The sequence below is a fragment of the Hyperolius riggenbachi genome, chromosome 3 (genome assembly GCF_040937935.1).
Source record: "Hyperolius riggenbachi isolate aHypRig1 chromosome 3, aHypRig1.pri, whole genome shotgun sequence".
NCBI classification, from domain to species: Eukaryota; Metazoa; Chordata; class Amphibia; order Anura; family Hyperoliidae; genus Hyperolius; species Hyperolius riggenbachi.
The window spans coordinates 82,137,355-82,159,616 of NC_090648.1; the positions used below are offsets into that span (position 1 = coordinate 82,137,355).

The following is a 22,262-nucleotide window of genomic DNA, read 5'->3' on the forward strand; positions in this document are numbered from 1 at the left end:
GGGGCGGTACGAGAGGCGGCACTCGGGCACTGAGTAGGGCAGGCATGAATGTAAATAAATAAAAAAACACACTGCAGTAGCGGTGGTTTTGCGCTCTCTCCGCCTGTGGCGCTCCAGGCAATAATTTAGAGTTGCCTGATGGGTGAGACGGCTCTGTTGCTACTGGTATTGGCCTAGATTTAGAGACTGACTTCAGGAAGTCTTTAATATATTGTTACTTGGCTAGAGGTCTGTCTAGAAAAACTGATAAGGCCGTTACCTGAACCCTAAGTGTGCTTACCGCTAAGCCTAACTCTACTCCATCCTGTAAGAATTCCAATATCAAAGGCAACTCGACTCTGCTTTCTTGTACCCCTTTTTTCTGCCACAGGAAACACAGTGAAAGTGAATAAGGAGGGGGTGGAGACACACTTATACTAGGGAGGGAGGCGAGTCAATTTGGATGTAATGATTGATAACATGTGTTTCCTAACAGGTGAACATCAGTGTCCTCTCACTTCTGGGGGGCCGGACTGGAGGACGTAGAGAGAAAAAAATGTTTAAAAGTTCATAGATTTTAGCTCTGGCATACTTCAATGAATGTGTCATTGAGCAAAAACAATAAAACAGTAAAAGCTTAAAAAGTAGATTTAAATATATAATAAAACTGGATTATCTTAAAAAGTCATTTTTAGGAGAAGGAGGATAGATACAATTGTTTATTTCATTCGTTTATTTTCACCTCGGGGGTGTCCTTTAACCACTTCGCATTCAGACCTTGTTTCCCCCTTATAGACCAGAGCAGTTTTGACAGTTTAGCTATGTCCTTATTTAATCAGAAATAACTTTATCCCTACTTATGACACAGGAATGAACTATATATTGTTTTTTTCAAGACAAACTAGGCTTTCATTGTATGGCATGTTTTCCCTCAAACAATTTTGTTTTCTATGAATTTTAATGGGAAAACAAGGAAAAGAATAGAGAAAACACATTATTTCTCAGTTTTACCAATTCCAGTTTACAAATAAAAAGTGCTACTGTAGATAAAAAACACACATTTTGTTTGGCTATTCTTACCGCTTATCACAAAACTTAGAATTATGTTCCTGTCACAATTTATCGTGAAGATATTGGATTCTGAAATAATGCTACAGAGTGTGTTTTTCACTATCAACTGAGAAAATAAAAGTATTTTTAATGGTAAAAATCAATCTCATTAGCTTAGGAAACATATATTCCCGTTCACCAATTAGTGCTGCATCAGATAGTGCCAGAAATGTGCACAGGAGCAAGCCTAATCTCGCACAGCACTGCTTCTTCTACAGGATGGATATCGACTGACTCGTGGCTTTGCTGAAGTCACAGAGGATGTAGATATACTGTAGTGGTGGATAAAGTGGTTAAGCAATACCAGTTCCCTGGCTGTCCTGCTGATTCTCTGCCTCTACTACCTACCACTAGGTTTTAATTCAAGGTGGGATTTGGCCCTTGTTACCCAGTAAAGGGTTATTTTGTCCCTTGCTTTGTTGTTCATCTGCTTTTTTCTTTTTCCCTTTCTCCCTACCCCCCCCCCCCCCCCCCCCCTTTTCATTTTTTTTCTGTGTTTCTTTGTTCTTGTTCTTTCTGTCATATTACAGGGAATATATGATGACATTTTTGTATAATTTTGTCCCTAATGAGGTGTGCCTTTTATCTTTTAGGTTTTAAAGACTGACTTATGTTTTTAGATTTGCATATGTATTACTATGTTGTCTTTTTTAATTTTAGATGACTGTATATGAGCTGTAACTGAGGGGTATCTCTGCTTCTACAGTGGGTGGAGTACAGTAGGATCCTCCTTTTCACCCATCCCACTTTTTGGGGTGGGGTTATGTGCACATGTGTATATATAGTAGGTGTGCAGTCATGAGTAAGGACCCTCTGGTCCTTGTGTTGCTGGATACGTCCTTAATAAAGTCACGAGTTCAAGTGGATAAGTGCGGACCATCCTTGTCTCTTTATCTAATACCTTTAGCCGTAGACCCCGAACAAGCATGCAGCATATCAGGTGTTTCTGACATTATTGTCAAGATTAGCTGGTTTGAATTACACCAGCTTGTTTCTGGTTTAATTCAGTCACTACTGCAGCCAAATAGGTCAGCAGGGCTGCCAGACAACTAGTATTGTTTAAAAGGAAATAAATATGGTGCCTCCATATCACTCTCACATCGGATTTACTTTAACAAGAACAGTGCATACGATACCTGAAACACAAGTCGAAATAAAGATCAAAAAAGGCTCCTCCCCAGACACAGCAATCACATAGTAGGTAACAAACAGCAGTTCTAGGAGTTCTCACACCTTGGTATGCAAGGAGTTTATCCAGGAAGATCACATCTCCTCACATTTAGCAGAGGCATTTCTATGCTGATGTCTTTTTTTTTTTGTTCAACACAAAATCATTGTACGTTTCCCATAATAAACTAAAAAAAATATGTATTTAATTAAAAACTGTACTCATAATCACCATTTTAAATAAACCTGAAAAGCGAAGGCCAACAATACTGATGGTTCAATAATAAGCAAAGAACGAGATAATTAAACGCACACCCACGCACTTCACATAACAAACGAGATAAACAGTGGAACACCAAGAGCCCCAATAGTGTAGTGTGTATTGACAAAGGGGGTAATGACAAAGAGTAATAGTTGTTATACTCACAAGCATGGGTCACCAATAGGCAACCACTGTAAAGGCAGGTGGGGAGATTATCCTGACCCCACTCAAGAACAAGAAGTCGCTCTCTGTAGATAGTAGAAAAGGGTCGCAACCCTCCACCCAGACGTGGATACAATATTATATAGGAGAGAACAGAGGCGCCAAAAGGATAAAAGGGGTTTTAAAGGAGCTTAAAAGCCAAAAATTTGGTGATTAACCTCCCTGGCGGTTTATTAAAATCCGCCAGGGGGCAGCAAATATGTTTTTTTTAAAAAAAAAATTTTTCTTTTTCATGTAGCGAGACAATGTCTCGCTACATGATAGCCGCTGCCGAGCGGCATCCCCCCAGCCCCTCCGATCGCCTTCGGCGATCAGAGATCAAGAGATCCCGTTCAAAGAACGGGATCTCTTGGAGGGCTTCCCCCGTCGCCATGGCGACGGGGCGGGATGACGTCATCGACGTCGTGACTTCAAAGGGGAATCCGATCCACCCCACGGTGCTGCCTGGCACTGATTGGCCAGGCAGCGCACGGGGTCTGGGGGGGGGGGGGGGCGGCTGCAGCGACGCGTATAGCGGCGGATCGGCGGGTAGCGGCGGCGATCGGAGGTTACACGCAGCTAGCAAAGTGCTAGCTGCGTGTAACAAAAAAAAAATTATGCAAATCGGCCCAGCGGGGCCTGAGCGGTGCCTCCCGGCGGCATAGCCCGAACTCAGTTCGGGCTTACCGCCAGGGAGGTTAAAGGAGGAAGTGGTGGACTTACCTCCTCCAAGCAGACACAACACGACTGTACATTCAGTCTATTTATTAACGAACTCCAGATAAAACAAAGCAACGCGTTTCACGTGCCTGTGAGAGGTGCCGAGTGTTGTTTGTTTTGCTAGATGCTGTAACTCCTTTTTCTATTGCCTGAGGAAGCGGGCGCTGACCCGTGACCTGGAGTTCGTTAATAAATAGACTGAATGTACAGTCGTGTTGTGTCTGCTTAGAGGAGGTAAGTCCACCACTGCCTCCTCTAATTACCAAATTTTTGTCTTTTAAGCTTCTTTAAAACCCCTTTTATCCTTTTGGCGCCTCTGTTCTCTCCTACTTAACCTCCTTGGCGGTAACCCCGAACGTAGTTCGGGGTAAGCCGCCGGAGGGTGCCGCTCAGGCCCTGCTGGGCCGATTTGTTTAATTTTTTTTTTTGCTGGACGCAGCTAGCACTTTGCTAGCTGCGCCCGCACCCTGATCGCCGCCGCCCCGCGCACGACCGCCGCGCCGCACGCCCCCCCCCCCCCAGACCCCGTGCGCTGCCTGGCCAATCAGTGCCAGGCAGCGCCGAGGGGTGGCCCGGGACTCCCAATGACATCCCGACGTCAGACGTCATCCCGCCCCGTCGCCATGGCGACGGGGGAAGCCCTCCAGGAAATCCCGTTCTTTGAACGGGATTTCCTGATCGAAGAGGGCGGGGGGATGCCGCTGAGCAGCGGCTATCATGTAGCAAGCCCTGGGCTCGCTACATGATATAGGAAAAAATTTTTTTTTTAAAAACTGCTGCGCTCCCTCCTGGCGGATTTTTTTTATAACGCCAGGAGGGTTAAAATAACAAGGACTGTGCAGAGGAAAACACAGTAACAGAGCACTCATGCTATGCACAAAGGAATGGATCAATCAGCAAATACAGCATTAGGTAGGATGTAAGGCCACCCGACAGGTCATACAAGGTTATCCAAAGCAGTGGCGTGGCAGTGCAAGTTTTACATTAGGCCCCCAAACATTCTATACATAACAACTGATGCGGTGCACCAGGACAACCACAGTGTCAGAAGTGCAAGAAGGGGATGGGGAACAGTTTGTTAATGGTTACTACTATTCAAAGCATCTACAGAAATGGTTATTACCAGCATAGGACCAATAGAGAGCTAATATTGCTGTTGAGGGAGGACCCCTTTGTCCCAAGAGCCCCAGTGCGGTCGCAACCGATGCATCCCCTATTGCTACGCCACTGATCCAAAGTTTAAAGACAAAAAGTGAGCACTGTACACATGTTATACTAAAATAGGCAAAGGAAGTCATTCATGGATAAAAGCTGGCAGAGGGGAAGGTGTGAGAGGCTGCAAGCTGTGAACATTGACAGCTATCTGAGGTAGAAGAGAGAGTGAGGTAAGTGTGCAGAATTTTTTGAAAGACACTACTTCTCACCTCATCACCAATAACGATGAGCAGGCATACCGTCATCAGGTTGAGAGAATCTGCAACTGGTGCAAGGAGACCGGGCTGGTCCTCAACACCGCAAAAACCGTCGAGATGATCATCGACTTTAGGAAGCGTGCACCCACACCACCTCCACTCCACATCGACGGCACGGAAGTCGCACGAGTCCCCTGCGCTCGTCTCCTAGGCACAACCATCTTCAACAATCTGAGGTGGAAGGCCAACACCACCTGCACCCAGAGGAAAGCCCAGCAGAGACTATATTTCCTCCGCCAACTAAAGGAAGTTCGGCATGGACCAGAAACTTCTGACGAGCTTCTACTCAGCCACCATCGAATCCGTCATCTGCTCTTCTATCCTTGTCTGGTACACTGGCTCCTCTGCCAGCGACAGACACAAACTACAGAGAGTCATCAGATCAGCGGAAAGGATCATCGGAAAACCACTTCCCCCACTGGACCTACTCTTCAACACCAGACTGCGCTCCAGAGCCTTGCGGATCGCAAATGACGCTTCGCACCCAGGCTCCCGCTTTTTCTGTCGTCTCCGTTCAGGCCAGAGGTACCGGGCCATCTACACCAGGACCTCAAGGCACAGGAACAGCTTCTTTCCCTCAGCTGTCAAATCACTGAACTCTCTGGACTCACTCCCATCCCCCACCACCAAAAGACGAGCGGCCCCTACTTAGGCCGCTTGCTTTACCAGCTGGAATAGTCTTCTAAGCATGCCTGCACTGTAGAACTCTTCTTTTGAAAATGGTTGTTATGTAATTACTGTACCGTACCGTATTGTATTTGTTTTGATGTATTGCTATGTCTAGTATGGGATAAAATACACACTGAGCATACACATGACCTGTCTACCACTTGGAGGATGTTGGTTTCCTGTAACAGCTTGCATGCAACTTGTTAAGTACTCGTCCCTCCCACTGTCGAAGAAGTCTTTCCTCCATGGGAGGGGACCTAACACTAACTAAATCCTACCTATGCATATGCATAGCCTGGGCGCGCTAGCAAGTAAAATTGAAAATTGCGCAAAAAAGTGGGATCAGCGCATCACCAAGCCGCCTCCGAATGGCCTCTGCTCAGAGATGCGCTGAGCCCCCCCAGAAACTACAAACGCACCTTGAACCCAAACAGAGGCTCTGCATATACACCAAAAGCAAAGCTGTTAAGTGGGAGCAGCTGACCAAAAATAAATTAAAATTAGTACATAGCAAAGAAATGAACAGCGCTACTTAAAAACAGATGAGTGCCTACCTGCAAAAGAGTGCAAGCCCCACTTATGGGATAAAATACACACTGAGCATACACATGACCTGTCTACCACTTGGAGGATGTTGGTTTCCTGTAACAGCTTGCATGCAACTTGTTAAGTACTATTTTTGGTCAGCTGCTCCCACTTAACAGCTTTGTTTTTGGTGTATATGCAGAGCCTCCGTTTGGGTTCAAGGTGCGTTTGTAGTTTCTGGGGGGGCTCAGCGCATCTCTGAGCAGAGGCCATTCGGAGGCGGCCTGGTGATGCGCTGATCCCACTTTTTTGCGCAATTTTCAATTTTACTTGCTAGCATGCCCAGGCTATGCATATGCATAGGTAGGATTTAGTTAGTGTTAGGTCCCCTCCCATGGAGGAAAGACTTCTTCGACAGTGGGAGGGACGAGTACTTAACAAGTTGCATGCAAGCTGTTATAGGAAACTAACATCCTCCAAGTGGTAGACAGGTCATGTGTATGCTCAGTGTGTATTTTATCCCATAAGTGGGGCTTGCACTCTTTTGCAGGTAGGCACTCATCTGTTTTTAAGTAGCGCTGTTCATTTCTTTGCTATGTACTAATTTTAATTTATTTTTGGTCAGCTGCTCCCACTTAACAGCTTTGCTTTTGGTGTATATGCAGAGCCTCTGTTAGGGTTCAAGGTGCGTTTGTAGTTTCTGGGGGGGCTCAGCGCATCTCTGAGCAGAGGCCATTCGAAGGCGGCCTGGTAATGCGCTGATCCCACTTTTTTGTGTCATTTTACTGTTTCAATGCCCTGCTTATGCCAAGCCGAATTCCGGGCACGACCCAGTCGTGCTTGGCGAAAAATAAAATTCTGATTCTATCCAGCCAACTAGCATGCACTTTTCTCTGGTCAGCAGAGCTCTGCCACACTGCATTATGGGAGATGTGTCTCTTCACACACAGAGTCAGCCTCTCCGTACTCATATCTCTGCACTGAGTACAGACTGCAGGACTTCTGATTATCTAGAGGAGTAGATAGGCAGCGCTGGAAATGTGAGAAGGAAGAATATTCAGCATACAGTTGTATTGACAAACTTGATACAGTTGTAAAAACCACACTCAATACCCTCCTGTTTATAGTAGGAATTGGCAATGAGATGCAAGTAATTTCCTGCTGATGCAGGAGTATGCAAATGTATGTAGTTTGAAAATAGGCCTATCTAATCCTGCAGCATGACAGAAGGATCTGGCTCCGAAAGTTTGGAGCTTGATCTGAGATTGTGGAAGGTGAGACGCAGTTGCAATAAGTCCTTCGGGTATTCGGGATTTAGATCATGTAGAGATTTCATGGTGATATCTTATACTCACTGCTAGGGCTGTGGAGTGGGTACAAAAGTCATCCGACTGCAACTCCTCAGTTTTTTTAAACCACTGACTGACTCCAGGTACCCAAAATTGCTCTGAATCCACCTCCTTAGGGTGGCCACGAATGATCCAATCTTTTTCATCCAATCTTACCAAATCTATGTAGTAGAAGAGTAAACTGATGGAATATATTAATTGGATAATATAGGCAGTTCCCTTATATTAGATAGAAATGGTAAGATTGGATGAAAACAATTGGATCATTAGTGGCCACCATTAGTCTAACACTTACCAGGGCTGTGGATTTGGTACAAAAACTAGCTCTGACTCCTCGATTCCGACTCCACAGCCCTGCTTACTGCAAATGGCACAACCCACCCACCTCTTATAATCAAATCCTGCCTTCTGATCCACGGAGGAGGGTCTTTACCCTTCAGAAGGTAAAATCATTACATTTCCTGGCTGCCTCTTACACGTTCCTGTGTACAGTTAGCTCACATGTACTGTATATACTCAAGTATAGGTTTAGACATTTAGGTCTGATTCACTTCATAAAAGTATAGGGGTCGACTTATACACGAGTCACAGGCAACACTGAGCACACTGAGTAATGTGTGTACTAATGGTGACATTCCCATTTGCAGCAATGTACCCTGTGGTAAGTGATACTTTGAGGAAAGGAAATGCCAAGAAAACACAGGTCTGAAAGTCCTGGCCACAACAATATAACAAGGAAAGGGGTAGTAGGGAAATACTGGGCTGCAGGAAGGGGATTGAATAAGGCTCGGTTCACCTTTAGCTTATGTTCCGCTCCGATGAGCGGAACGCAGCAGCAGCGATTTCCCGATAGGAAAGTTCACATTGCTCCGGTCCGTTCCCTGCGTTCCGCTCATCGGAGCGGACGTTCCCGACATGTCAGGGCCTTGCGTTCCCGCTCCGCTAACGGAACGGCAGCGCAGGAGCGGATGCGCTCCAATGTGAACCGAGCCTAATTGCTGCACTTGGGGGCCTGGAGGAATGATTGGCTGCACTTAAAGCGGTATAAAACCCTGACATAATATTTAATAAAAACACGTTTTCCTACTTTTTATATGCCATACGGTTAGCATATTTGCTTTTGTGCATAAGTATTATTATTAATTTAGAAATTATACGTTCCTAAAGTACACTTATTTTACTCAGAGCTGACTTTGCATTTTATTTATAACGGCTTTATTCATCCTCTAACTTATTCAGAAAGCATCAGAAAGCATTTATGCTTGTCTGACTGTTCAGGGGACCCGGCAGTGTGAGAGAAGGCTTTGATTACATTCCTCACTTGATACAATTAAACCCAAGATAACATTATGTAAAGTTCGGAAGCGGCCAGCTCTGCTGGAAGGGAAGCTTCTAAAGCCTGTGTTAACCTTTTGAATGCAGTTCTAGTAAAGAAAAAAATGCTGGTTGTATATCATATGTTGTAAATAATATATTAGAGTAAAGTAGAAATGCTGGGTTTCATTCTGCTTTAAGGGACAGGAGGGATTAAAGGGATACTGTAGGGGGGTCAGGGGAAAATGAGTTGAACTTACCCGGGGCTTCCAACGGTCCCCCGCAGACATCCTGTGTTGGCGCAGCCACTCACCGATGCTCCGGCTCCACCTCCAGTTCACTTCTGGAATTTCTGACTTTAAAGTCAGAAAACCACTGCGCCTGCGTTGCCGTGTCCTCGATCCCGCTGATGTCATCAAGAGCGCACAGCGCAGGCCCAGTATGGTCTGTGTCTGCGCAGTACACTCCTGGTGACATCAGCGGGAGCGAGGACACGGGCGTGCAGGCGCAGTGGTTTTCTGACTTTAAAGTCAGAAGTTCCAGAAGTGAACTGGAGGCGGGGTCGAAGCATCGGTGAGTGGCTGCGCCAACACAGGATGTCTGCGGGGGACCATTAGAAGCCCCGGGTAAGTTCAGCTCATTTTTCCCCGACCCCCCTACAGTATCCCTTTAATGGCTGCAATACTGTATCCAGTGTAGTTCTTAACCCCTCCTGAGCCCCAAGTGCAGCCATTAACATTGCTGGCTAGACTTATACTCTCTGTACTTTCAGTCCACCCAATGAGGGACAGAGGTGGGCTGAAGGCATGGAGAGAGGAATTTAAAGACTCTAAAGGTACATACACACAGGTTACAACTGTCTCTGCAACCGCGTGGCACGCGCATGTTGCAGCGACAGATCCCCCGTGTGTATGCCCCACGAACCGTCGCTAGTCTGAGCTGTCGCCGGGCGATTGACTTGGTCAATCGCCGGCAACAGCTCTCGCCGCAACTGTCGCCAGTCCGCCGCGTGTATGCGGACTAGCGACAGCAACTCCATACACAATGTATGGAGTTTCCAGCGGGGGGGGGGATGTAACCTTTGGCGACAGCTTCCGCCGCGGACAGCTGTTGCACAGGCGGAGCTGTTGCACGTGCGTCCCCTGTGCGCTAGCGACTAGCCACAAAGGTCCCCCATGTGTATGTACCATAAGACACCCAGAGCCTCCCCCCTCCATAGGTTAGCATCTAACATTTTTTTTTTAACATGACTTTAGTATTGCTTTCAGTCTCCTTTGTACACAAACAACTGATAAGAATCTGTAGCCGATATGCTGATGTGGCTACTGAACAGACCATGCTAAAAAGGCTGTGAATTCTCCCCATATTGTGAACAGTTCTGACATCAGCAAGATGGCATCCCACATGCAGACAGCACAGACAAGCTAGGCTGAAAAAAATACCAGTGAAATCATATGGTAGTAGGCATGCCTTTTACTGCAGGGTGCAGATCATAATTCATTATATCGTCAACATTATTGCAGTATGAAAAAGGTGGTTTTACAAATATTTTACAAGCCTGATCATTCTATAATAAAAAGCACCATGCTGTTTTGCCTGTGCCTACTTTAAAGAGAACCCGAGGTGGGTTTGAAGAATGTTATCTGCATACAGAGGCTGGATCTGCCTATACAGCCCAGTCTCTGTTGCTATCCCAAACCCCCCTAAGGTCCCCCTGCACTCTGCAATCCCTCATAAATTGCAGCCACGCTGCTGACAAACAGCTTGTCAGAGCTGGCTGTGTTTATCTCTATAGTGTCAGTCTGCTGCTCTCCCCGCCTCCTGCAGAACTCCAGTCCCCGCCTGCATCCCTTCCCTCCCTGCTGATTGGAGGGAAGGGATGGGGGCAGGGACCGGAGCTATGCAGGAGGCGGGGGAACAGCTGAGACTGACACTACAGATGTAAACACAGCCTCACAGCACGGCTGTGATTTATGGGGGATTGCAGAGTGCAGGGGGACCTTATGGGGGTTTGGGATAGCAACAGAGGCTGGGCTGTATAGGCAGATCCAGCCTCTGTATTCAGATAACATTTTTTAAACACACCTCGGGTTCTCTTTAAGAAGAACAATGTTTTCTATTTGTTACATAATCTAAATAAATACAAAGCTGCCATAGAGGGGAGTTTGATTTCAGTGAGTGGTCTGTGCGGTGATCGTTTCCACAGTACTAAAGATCCTTCCTAGGCAGTTTCACTCTCTCCTGTGGATTCCAGGCAGTGGGCGTGTCTTCAATTAGTAATCTGTGAAGACACAAAGTGCTGTTATGATGGTAGAATGAAACTATTAAATCCCAAGAATAATTTTTATTTTAGTTTTAGACAGTGTCATAAGGATTTTTTTTTAAACTGTGTCCCAATCTGTAAGGGTTTCCATCACTTCCTGTCAGAATGTGGATAAATCTCCATTAACGTGAACCCGAGTTGAAAATAAACTGATGAAATAAATAATTGGATCTGTCCTCTTTTTATAAGATATCCCAGGGTTTTATTTTATATTTAAACATTTACAAGGTAGGATGAATGTTTTGTTGTCTCTGCACAATGGCAGTCTATTAAGAGTCCCAGAGTTGAAATACATGAACTATTGACCTATTTCTAGCTTTTAAAGAGGAACTCCAGTGAAAATAATGTAATAAAAAAAGTGCTTCATTTTTACAATAATTATGTATAAATGATTTAGTCAGTGTTTGCCCATTGTAAAATCTTTCCTCTCCCAGATTCACATTCTGACATGTATTACATGGTGACATTGTTACTGTGGGCAGGTTATGTAGCTGTTTCTAGCTGTTCTGGCTGTTACAGACAGCTGTAAACAGCTATTTCCTGTCTGTGAACATTGTTACATTGTGGCAGTTTGCCCAGAGTACCGCGGTACCCAGGGCTTCTTGTGGAATGGGTTTCACCACAATATCAGTCATACAGCACCCCCTGATGGTCTGTTTGTGAAATGCAATAGATTTGTCATGTAAAAGGGGGTATCGGCTACTGATTGGGATAAAGTTAAATTCTTGGTCGGAGTTTCTCTTTAACCACTTGAGGACCCACCCTTTACCCCCCCTTAACGACCAGCGCTGTTGTTGCTGATCTGTGCTGGGTGGGCTCTCCAGCCCCCAGCACAGATCAGCGTGCAGGCAGAGCGACCAGATCGCCCCCCTTTTTTCCCCACTAGGGGGATGATGTGCTGGGGGGGTCTGATCGCTCCTGCCTGCGGGTGTTGCGGGGGGGGGGGGCACCTCAAAGCCCCCCTCCGCAGCGAAATCCTCCCCCTCCCTCTCCTACCTGGCCCCCCTGGAGATCCGGGCTGCACAGGACGCTATCCGTCCTGTGCAGCCAGTGACGGGACGTCCCCTGTCACATGGCGGCGATCCCCGGCCGCTGATTGGCCGGGGATCGCCGATCTGCCTTACGCGCTGCTGCGCAGCAGCGCCGTACAAATGTAAACAAAGCGGATTATTTCCGCTTGTGTTTACATTTAGCCTGCGAGCCGCCATCGGCGGCCCGCAGGCTATTCACGGAGCCCCCCACCGTGAATTGACAGGAAGCAGCCGCTCGCACGAGCGGCTGCTTCCTGATTAATCAGCCTGCAGCTGGCGACGCAGTACTGCGTCGCTGGTCCTGCAGCTGCCACTTTGCCGACGCGCGTTATGAGTGCGCGGTCGGCAAGTGGTTAAGGTGGCCACACACAATACAATAAAATAAGATTTTGCTTTTTTTAATATTAACCACTTTCGGATTTCCCAGACGCATAACTACGCCCCTATTGACTTAATGAGCGGATCAGGGGCGTTGATAAACGCCCCCGCCGCTATTGTGCTGTGCGGACACGATCGCGCGCGTGCACGCGCGCGCCCCCGTGCGTGCACATGCGCGTGCACCAGCTTCATTTATCTCTGGGTGGGATTGATGAATGGGAGTAATTACTCCCATCACCAATCAGATGCCTGTAACCATGAATGAGCACTTCTATAAGCCAATAGCAGTGCTCATTCATTTGTGAGGTTTACAAACAATGTTGCCAGCACTTAAGAAGATACAGTTACCTTGTAATCACTCCTGAGAGGATTACAAGGTAACTGGATCTTCTTTTCTTGTAGTCTGACTGCCACCTAGAGGATTTTATAAATATACCAGGACTTATAAATAAATATACCAGGACTATATACCCCTGATCAACCCTGATTAACCCTGATTAACCCTGATCAACCCTGATCTAATCCTAGCCTCCCTTGCTTTTTTTTTATGGTTGGAAATATAGAAATAGTGTATCTTTTCATTTTTTTCTCTTTTTTCTTTTTAAAATGCATAGAGAATAACATTATTACTAAAATAAAATATCACCCTTGAAAAGCCTAATTTGTGGCGAAAAAAACAACCTATAGATCATTCACATGTGATGAGTAGCAATAAAGTTATCAGTGAATGAATGGGAGGAGCGCTGAAATGTTAAAGTTGTTTTGGTTTTAACCACTTGAGGACCCACCCTTTACCCCCCCTTAAGGACCAGCGCTGTTTGTTTGGATCTGTGCTGGGTGGGCTCTGCAGCCCCCAGCACAGATCCGCGGCCACACAGAGCGATCAGATCGCCCCCCTTTTTTCCCCCCTATGGGGATGATGTGCAGGGGGGGTCTGATCGCTCCTACTTGCAGGCATTTTGCGGGGGGGGGCACCTCAAAGCCCCCCTCCGCGGCGACATTCTCCCCCCTCCCTCTCCTACCTTCTCCCCCGGGAGATCTGGGCTGCACAGGACGCTATCCGTCCTGTGCAGCCAGTGACAGGACGTCCCCTGTCACATGGCGGCGATCCCCGGCCGCTGATTGGCCGGGGATCGCCGATCTGCCTTACGGCGCTGCTGCGCAGCAGCGCCGTACAAATGTAAACAAAGCGGATTATTTCCGCTTGTGTTTACATTTAGCTTGCGAGCCGCCATCGGCGGCCCGCAGGCTATTCACGGAGCCCCCCGCCGTGATTTGACAGGAAGCAGCCGCTCGCACGAGCGGCTGCTTCCTGATTAATCAGCCTGCAGCTGGCGACGCAGTACTGCGTCGCTGGTCCTGCAGCTGCCACTTTGCCGACGCACGGTATAAGCGTGCGGTCGGCAAGTGGTTAAGGGAAGAAAACCTGTGATCCTGAAGTGGTTAAAAAAAAAAAAAACTTTTTTTTTTGATTGAAAAATATGATCGAACATAACATTTTTTTTCCTGACTGGCTATGGTGGGAAATTCTGATCAATTTTTCCAAAAAATTAATGGTGTAGGACAGGTAGCGTGACCATTAGACTCAAGCAATTGTTTAATATTTTTTTTCATAATTGGGGAATAATTTGAGGCACGCCGATGATACATTGGGCAGATTTTTCAAATGTTACAAACAATTGGAAAAATCTCAATTCTCAAATTGAAAAAAAAAACAACAACATTAAAAATTGTATCCCGAGTGGCAACTGTTGGAGTGGAGAAAAATATGAATCCACAAAAAACCATTTCTGTCCCTCATTCCCTGTTCCTAAGAAAGCCAATTTTCATAAAAGAGCTACAAGACTTACCAGGGACAGAAAGTAAGGAAGATGTTCCCAGAGGGGACACATGCAGCAGTTGCTAAACAACCACAATACAAATGACAAACCTTTATAGTTTGAAAACCTGAAGTGAAAATAATCCTAAGGGCTCGTTTCCACTATAGCGAATCCGCATGCGGGCACTGCATGCGGATTCGCATACTTAATGTTAGTGGATGGGGCTGTTTCCATGTGTGCGGCTGCGGCGGCGTTTTTCGGTGCGGGGAAAATCTGCACGACAGGGTCGTGCACATTCGCGTGCGGCAGGAATGCGGGCGAATCGCCGCTAATGTATTCAATAGGGAAATCGCATGCGGCTTTGTCATGCGGATTTCCCCGCGATTTCGCATGCGATTTCGCATGAAAGCCAATGGAACTTAACACAGGCAGTGACATGGTTAAATTCGCATGGCTCCTTGCCATGCGAAATCGCATGCGAAATCGCGGGTAAATCTGCATGCGGAAACGCAGCCGCATGCGATTTTTTCAGCGGTGGAATCCAGGCGATTCCGCACCGCTACAGTGGAAACGAGCCCTAAGAGATAATGAATTGTATGTGTAGTACAGCTAAGAAATCAAACATTAGTAGCAAAGAAAAGAGCCTCATTTTGTTTTCCAGTACAAGAAGAGTTAAAAAAAACTTCAGTTATCTATGTAAAAGAGCCTCTGTGAGCCATACGAACCACTGAGTCTAAACCGTTTCACACTGGCAATAAGTGGCAAACGGATCCATGAAAATGGATCTGATTACTGGTCGATCGGATCCGTTTTCACTCTGTTGCCGTTTAACTGCTTCCGTTCTGTTTCCCCACATAGCACCCCCATCACCAAAGTGAATTTTGCTGGCTAGAAGGTCCCTTTCTTCACTAGTGTGAAGAAACGTTCCGTTTTCTCATTGCCCACAATGCAGCGCTTCAGCTTCCGTTTCTGTTCCGCTGGGCTCAGTGTTGTGGAAAAAATTGCTGCAGAACCAAATTTGCGGTTTGCTCAGTGGATGGTGCAGAACGGATCGGTTCTAACAGACTCATGTGAATGGATCCACAGGTTAACATTGGATCCGTTCACATCCATTAGGATCCATGAATGGACCATTTCTTTCTGCCAGTGTGAACAAAGCCGAATTTATATAAAACAAAAAAATAAAAACTGTTTATTACCTATTTCACGCTATTCTTTATCCTTGTCAGTGTGATCTGTAACCTTAACACTCTGGGCACATTGCAAGAAGTCGGAGACGTGCTTGGAACAGTTTCCCACCGCTGCCTGGTTCTCCTTCAGACACTGCTCAAAGGCTGCAAATGGAGCTGCGCACTCAGTCCGGATCTTCTTTATGATGGGGCTGCAGGACAAGAGGAGCTATGAGGCAATGACCATCTGTGACATCACAGCTTCACACATTCAAAGCATGGGAACGAGAATGTACAAACCTATACATAACTTCCAGCGGGTCAAGGCAATGCGATTCTCTACTAATCTAACACACTGTGTCAACCACAGAAAGTTGTATCAAAAATTATTACTACAATGTACTACACTCCCAATACAGCAAAGTCCCCTTTACCCAGAACTCAGGCAAACGGAGGTCTCAACTAACCGGCGTAGCTGAGGGGATAACGGGTACAGTGCTCTGAAGTTTTTGGTTTTTTTTGGTAGGGAGGGGAGGGTTAGGCCATTAAATACTCACCAAGTCTTGTAACCTTCCTGAAGCTCCTAGTGGCTTTCCAGGTCCCAGCATGTCACGTGACCCAACGCAGGTCAGCGCCGGAAGCTGTGAGAATGCAGAGGAAGCTGGATCTGGTTACTAAGGAATTGATGACCAGTATCTGCACTTCTCTGTCTTTCTTTGTAGAATAGAGACCCTGCTTGGGGGCTTTTTATTGCCCCCCCCCCCTGATAAACACTCCTTCCCTGTGGAGCAGAGAGTGACTGGTTTGAAATAAACACTGTTTTTTTTCAAGCAAAGTAACAACATGAAACAGCACCAACAACAGCTCCAGATCATATTTTTGTGCGCATTTTTTCATGTGATTGCACGGCGCATCTCTGCGGCTTGAAAATGGATCAATGGAATGCCTCTTTAGCGAGATTCAAGTGGTCCATTTCAAGCTGCACACATTTCAATAATCCAGCCTTAATTTGGAATTATTTTCATCTCCAAGACCATCCCTATTCATGTCGCTGATACATTTATCATTTACACTAAAAATGTGCACAAGAAAGATGTTACCGTCTGATGAGTGAGAGTATCTAACAGTATCTAAATGTACCAGGCTGTCATTCAATATGGAGTCAAAGTAGAAGTAAGAAAACTGTTTCCGCCCGGTTTCGAACCGTGGACCTTTCGCGTGTGAGGCGAACGTGATAACCACTACACTACGGAAACTCCTGTTGGTGTGGCTTGAGAAGGTCTCCTGGGAAGAGGCCTGCACATCTTTGAATGGGATAGTTGTAACTGATTTACATATGTACAGAATTGGAACTAGTGAAATAATAAATAGTAATTTACAGTGTGAGCAAGTATTATGTTGAAATGTATCTTCACTCAAAGCTACTATTTTATCCTTGTGGTTGGGGCTGGAGCGTAGGGGAAAAAGAAAAATGTGTTTCCGCCCGGTTTCGAACCGGGGACCTTTCGCGTGTTAGGCGAACGTGATAACCACTACACTACGGAAACTCCTGCCAGTGCCCTTCAGTGAAGGTCTCCTGGGCACAACTCTTCTACTTAGTTACATAGTTATTTGGGTTGAAAAAAGGCATACGTCCATCAAGTTCAACCAGAAAACAAGTACAACACCAGCCTGCTCCTTCACATATCCCTGTTGATCCAGAGAAAGGCGAAAAACCCTTACAAGGCATGGTCCAATTAGCCCCAAAAGGGAAAAAATTCCTTCCCGACTCCAGATGGCAATCAGATAAAATCCCTGGATCAACACCACTGCGCATGACCTAGTAATTATAGCCATGGATGTTAAAGCGTACTTGATAAACATGGGTACATACAGTAATTTATTTAGAACTTGCCTGTTTTCCCTTTTTTTAATTTTTATTTTTATTATAAGTGCATTTAAATCAGGCAGTTGAACTGTAGTTTGATGCAGCCCTGGCTCTCTTTAAAAGTAAATAGACACTTATCTGGTTAAACAAGCAATCCCAATAACTCCAGAGTGCTATAAGCCTCAAAGCTAATTTGTTTTTGTTGAGAGCTGACTGAACCCTACCTTACATCACACTCAGGGCTGGAACCCAGGAGCTGTAAGAACGCAGAGGAAGCTGGAAAGCCGCTAAGAGCTTCAGGAAGGCTACAAGACGTCGCTGACCGATCTGGAAGGTTTTGGACTAGTCTATTTCCTCATGGGTCATAGGGGACTCTCACTATGTTTTTTATTCTTTACAAAAGCACTCTATGGAAAGCATCAATACAAAGAAGCTAACCAGCCTCCCTGCTTACTTTTACAGTTGCAGTTGAACTGAGCAACTGCTATTCAGTGGGTGCTTTTTGAATTGTACATTTTAAAGATATGCTCACACATGCATTTTACATTTTAAAATATTTCATGATAGTTGTTCTTTGAGTGAGTTATTGAAAAATGATAATTGGTAACATAGGTAAGAATCGCGGAAGCTGCTCGTTGTGGTGCAAAGAGGTAAAATGTAAACAATTTTTTCTAAAGAAAAAACAAAAAATAGCACAGGGAACAGTTTTAGAAACAATTATTTGTTAGTAAAGTTGGTAAGGAAATGAAAGGTAAAGATAACAAGCAATCTAATTGTTTAAAGAGAATCTGTACTCTAAAATGTTTACAGCAAAAAGCATACCATTCTATTCATTATGTTCTTCTGGGCCCCTCTGTGCTGTTTCTGCCACTCCCTGCTGCAATCCTGGCTTGTAATTAACAGTTTTAGGCAGTGTTTACAAACAAACTAACCAGCTTGTGATAGGCTCACATAAGCAGAGTGTGTGAGTCATACAGAGCCTGCAGGGGGCCTGCAGAGGGTGTGTATCGCTTCTATCCAATCCAAGCAGCCCTGACCATTCCACACATTCAAGCCTTAAGGTGCCCATACACTCGTCAGATTGGCAGCAGATAGATAAGAAATGCATCTGATGATCTATCTGATGTGTTTTTAGAACATTTTTTACCAGGATAGAATTCCAATAGATTTCAGTTTGAAATCTATTGAAATTCGATCTGATGGCATTTTTTGCCATCAGATTTCCATTAAGGCCAATGCAAAATGATAAGCAATCTCATCAGATCGACCTAGATTTTCCACCCTGCCAGTTCAATGGAAATCGATCAAAATCGGCCATCAATCGGTTGATTGGCCAACCGATTTGCAGTCGATCAATCGATCGATTTGGATCGATCGGTTGGCCAGAAAATCGGCTGAGTGTATGGGCCCCTTTAGCCCGACAGCAGGAAACAGATTAGATCATATAACAGAGATAACACAGCCACTGTGCAATTAGGAAAGGCTGCAGTAAGGCAGAGCACATTAGAACAGGCAAAGGAACTTATAGGATAGAAGAACTAAGGCTGAAAATTTTAGGTACCCTTTTAATACAATTATTATAAACCAAAAGGTTTGCATTGATGTGAATGGGGCGCCCTTTATAATATGTGCCATTATTACAAGTCTCAATAATGACTTCCTATATCTACAGAGTTCATCAATGCTACAACAATGATGTAACAATGCTGCCACCTAGAGGTTAATTCTGTAGATTATGCCCCCGGGGAAAAAAAACACAGAAGGGATTTTTATTTTTGTTTTATATAAGTTAGTAAAGATCAACATTTCTGATAACCACATTACTGTACCCAATACACCCATTGGTGTGTACTTATGACCATTCAGTGCAAGAAATGTCCTTCTTGGTGGTAGCCTAAATAAACTGCACAGTCCCATCTGTGGATGTTGATGTTTAGAACAGAGAGCTTACAATGAGCTTGATAACATGTATTGACTAACTTTAAAGGGGAACTGAAGAGAGAGGTATACAGAGGCTGCCATATTTATTTCCTTTTAATCAATACCAGTTGCCTGGCAGCCCTGCTGATCTTCTGCCTCTAATACTATTAGCCACAGACCCTGAACAAGCATGCAGCAGATCAGGTGTTCCTGACATTATTGCCAGATCTGACAAGACTAGCTGCATGCTTGTTTCTGGTGTTATTCAGATACTACAGCAGAGAAATAGACCAGCAGGTCTGCCAGGCAACTGGTATTGATTAAAAGGAAATAAATATGGCAGCCTCCGTATACCTCTTACTTCAGTTCCCCTTTAACAAGTTTATTGTAACATTTTCAAGTTAGGCAATGAATGGTATCACTCTAATTCAGGGGTCCCCAAACGTTTTGGGGCGAGGGCCGGGCCAACATACTTCAGATTGCTGGGGGGCCGGAATATACATAAAATGATGTAGAAGTCTTGGTGGGCCAGACAGTGAAGCATACCCAGGTGACAACCTGCAGTCCAATTGGACAGCAGTGTCACCCGATGTGGAATGTGATTGGAAACCAGCAAATTACTGCTTTCTGGCTTCCATGTGGATGAGTGGTTCCAGCACTGCTATTCTATGTGCAGACCACCAATATTTATTAAAGATGTAGCTGACCGCTACATCTTAGAGGGCCACATTCAGCCCGCGGCCCTTAGTTTTAGGACCACTGCTCTAATTCAAAACTTTCTGCTTTAACTGACGGTTAACATAGAGCAATGCTACTGATGGTGTCTTGTGACTGATTTACATATCTACAGAACTGGAATTATTAAAATAAGTGAGAGTATACAACAGTATGTGAATGTATTTATTTTTGCAATTTTTTTTGTATTTGTAATCCAAAGCTGCCATTCAATCTTCCTGAATGGAGTCAAAGTGTAAAAAAGAAAACTGTTTCCGCCCGGTTTCGAACCGGGGACCTTTCGCGTGTGAGGCGAACGTGATAACCACTACACTACGGAAACTTATGCCTTTGAATCCTGAAAAGGTCTCCTGAGGTGTATATGTAAAAACGCTGCATGTTAAATTGGACACAGAGTGTACTCAATAGTAGGATATCTTTATCTTATCTTTTCTTATTCTAACACTAACCTGCCCACTTCATACACCTAACACAAACCTCCACCCTTCATACACCTAACACTAACCTCCCCTCTTCATATACTGTACTTTACACTAACCCCCACCCCTTCATACACCTAACTAACTGACGGAATGCAGTTACCCTCCAATTCCTGTCCTTTTGCTACAATTTACCATTCAGCCTCAGATCCTGAGGGAATCCCAAAGGCATTCAGCACTGCAGGCAAAGTGACCTTTTGGATTGGTCGGTGAGACCACACACAGTGCAATTTCGATTGTATGTACAATCAATACAATCTGTGGTCTCATATAGAGACCAGGTCGCTGCCACCAATTTAGGGGTGCAAATATGCCAAGTCTAATGCTAGCTAAATCCTGTAGGAAAAAGGGTTATTTTGACAACCTTTCTAGAGATAGCAAAAACTACAATATCAATAAAATGGTTAAGGTAACGTTTCTCATAGGAGATGTGAACTCTTTGCAGAGATTTCAGAACATCACTAAGGCTGGTTTCACAGTGGGACGTTACAGGCGCATGTTAGAGCAGCCTGTAACGCACCCCAATGCACAGCAATGAAAAATCAATGGGCTGTTCACAGTGCCCACGTTGCGTTACTTTGTAACGCAGTACGTCTGCATAACGTACTGCATGCAGTACTTTACACGCGGCTAAGCCGCGTTAGACTGTTTGCACATGCTCAGTAGGGTTTTTTTTTTCATTTTATGGGTGGAGAGGAGGCGGGGAGAGGCCGCTACGTAGCCAGGCACATGGCTACTTATTATTCACTGCACTTGCAGTGTTTACATCCTGAAGCGGCCGCGGATTGGCTGGCGGGACCACGTGATGCGGAGAGCTCCGCTCACGTGGTCTCCGCAGTGCCTCCGACAGAGCAGGCGCACCTAGAGCTGCTTGTAACGCGGCTCTTGGTAGCGCCCTGCTCCAACACCACCAGGCGTTGCGTTAGGGGCACGTTATACGACCATAACGTCCCCTATAACGCAACGTCCCACTGTGAAACCAGCTTTAGACGAACAATTTTTTTATTGTTTATTTAAAAAAAAAAATACAGAAACTAAATTTAGCAATTAAAACAAATCAATACAGTAAAAATAATAAAGGATTAAAAATAAAAATAACTGAATATGTCTGAGTCAAATTACCATATGTCCTTTGGAATTGTAAGTCCAAAATAAAGATATATAAAGTCCAATTATAGAAAGTTCTGTGGGTAATTGCCAAATCCTTGACTCCCTGCCAGCCTGTGTCCAGCAGGTTTTAACCATTTCTCCGCCGGAGGGTGGAGATTGTAAAAGGAGCTGGGCTGTGTCTTCTACAGGACCCTTCTCCACCGCTTTGTCATGACAGGCAGAAAAGAATATGAAATATCTGAAATGGTCATATCTCGGGCGTCAGTTGATGGGAACCCGCAGAGAATGCGTGTTCTCTGGCGTATTCCTGTCATTCTCTGCTTTAAAAAGTGTCCCAAGCTGAATGAAACAATAAGTGTTATACATAACTGGGGCTTCCTCCAGCCCCACACCGTTGTCCGCAGCTTCGGGACCATGTCCCGTCACTTACGTCAGTCGGCTCCAGTCTACGCTGGAGAAGTGCGCTCTTTGCGTATCTCTCCAGCAGTCACTGGAGAGATACGTAGAGGGCGCACTTCTCCTGCGTAGACTGGCTCTGACTGACGTAAGTGACGGGACCCGGTCCCGAAGCTGCAGGCACTGGAGGACGGCACCGTGGGAGCGATCCAAGCAGATGGGGCTGGAGGAAGCCCCAGGTACTGTATGTATAAAAAAACTTTTTG

The 22,262-nt window shown here is 45.4% G+C and overlaps 1 protein-coding gene and 3 non-coding genes across 5 annotated transcripts in view; all 4 read right to left on the reverse strand.

The window, feature by feature from the left end:
* Window positions 1-10,851: 10,851 nt before the first annotated feature.
* The window catches only part of CHCHD5 (coiled-coil-helix-coiled-coil-helix domain containing 5), a 60,712-nt gene continuing 49,301 nt past the window's right edge, over window positions 10,852-22,262 (reverse strand). For both annotated transcript variants that reach the window (XM_068274434.1, XM_068274433.1), the window contains exons 4-5: window positions 15,520-15,701; window positions 10,852-11,049 (exon numbers count right to left, since the gene is read on the reverse strand). In XM_068274434.1, the coding sequence (XP_068130535.1) occupies window positions 15,530-15,701 (172 nt within the window). In that variant the 3' untranslated portion in view covers window positions 10,852-11,049; window positions 15,520-15,529. The remainder of the gene's footprint in view (window positions 11,050-15,519; window positions 15,702-22,262) is intronic.
* Window positions 16,673-16,745, reverse strand: TRNAV-CAC (transfer RNA valine (anticodon CAC)). The gene has a single exon. It is a non-coding gene; the product is annotated as a tRNA-Val (tRNA).
* On the reverse strand, window positions 16,964-17,036 carry TRNAV-AAC (transfer RNA valine (anticodon AAC)). Its single transcript has one exon. It is a non-coding gene; the product is annotated as a tRNA-Val (tRNA).
* TRNAV-CAC (transfer RNA valine (anticodon CAC)) lies at window positions 20,261-20,333 on the reverse strand. Its single transcript has one exon. It is a non-coding gene; the product is annotated as a tRNA-Val (tRNA).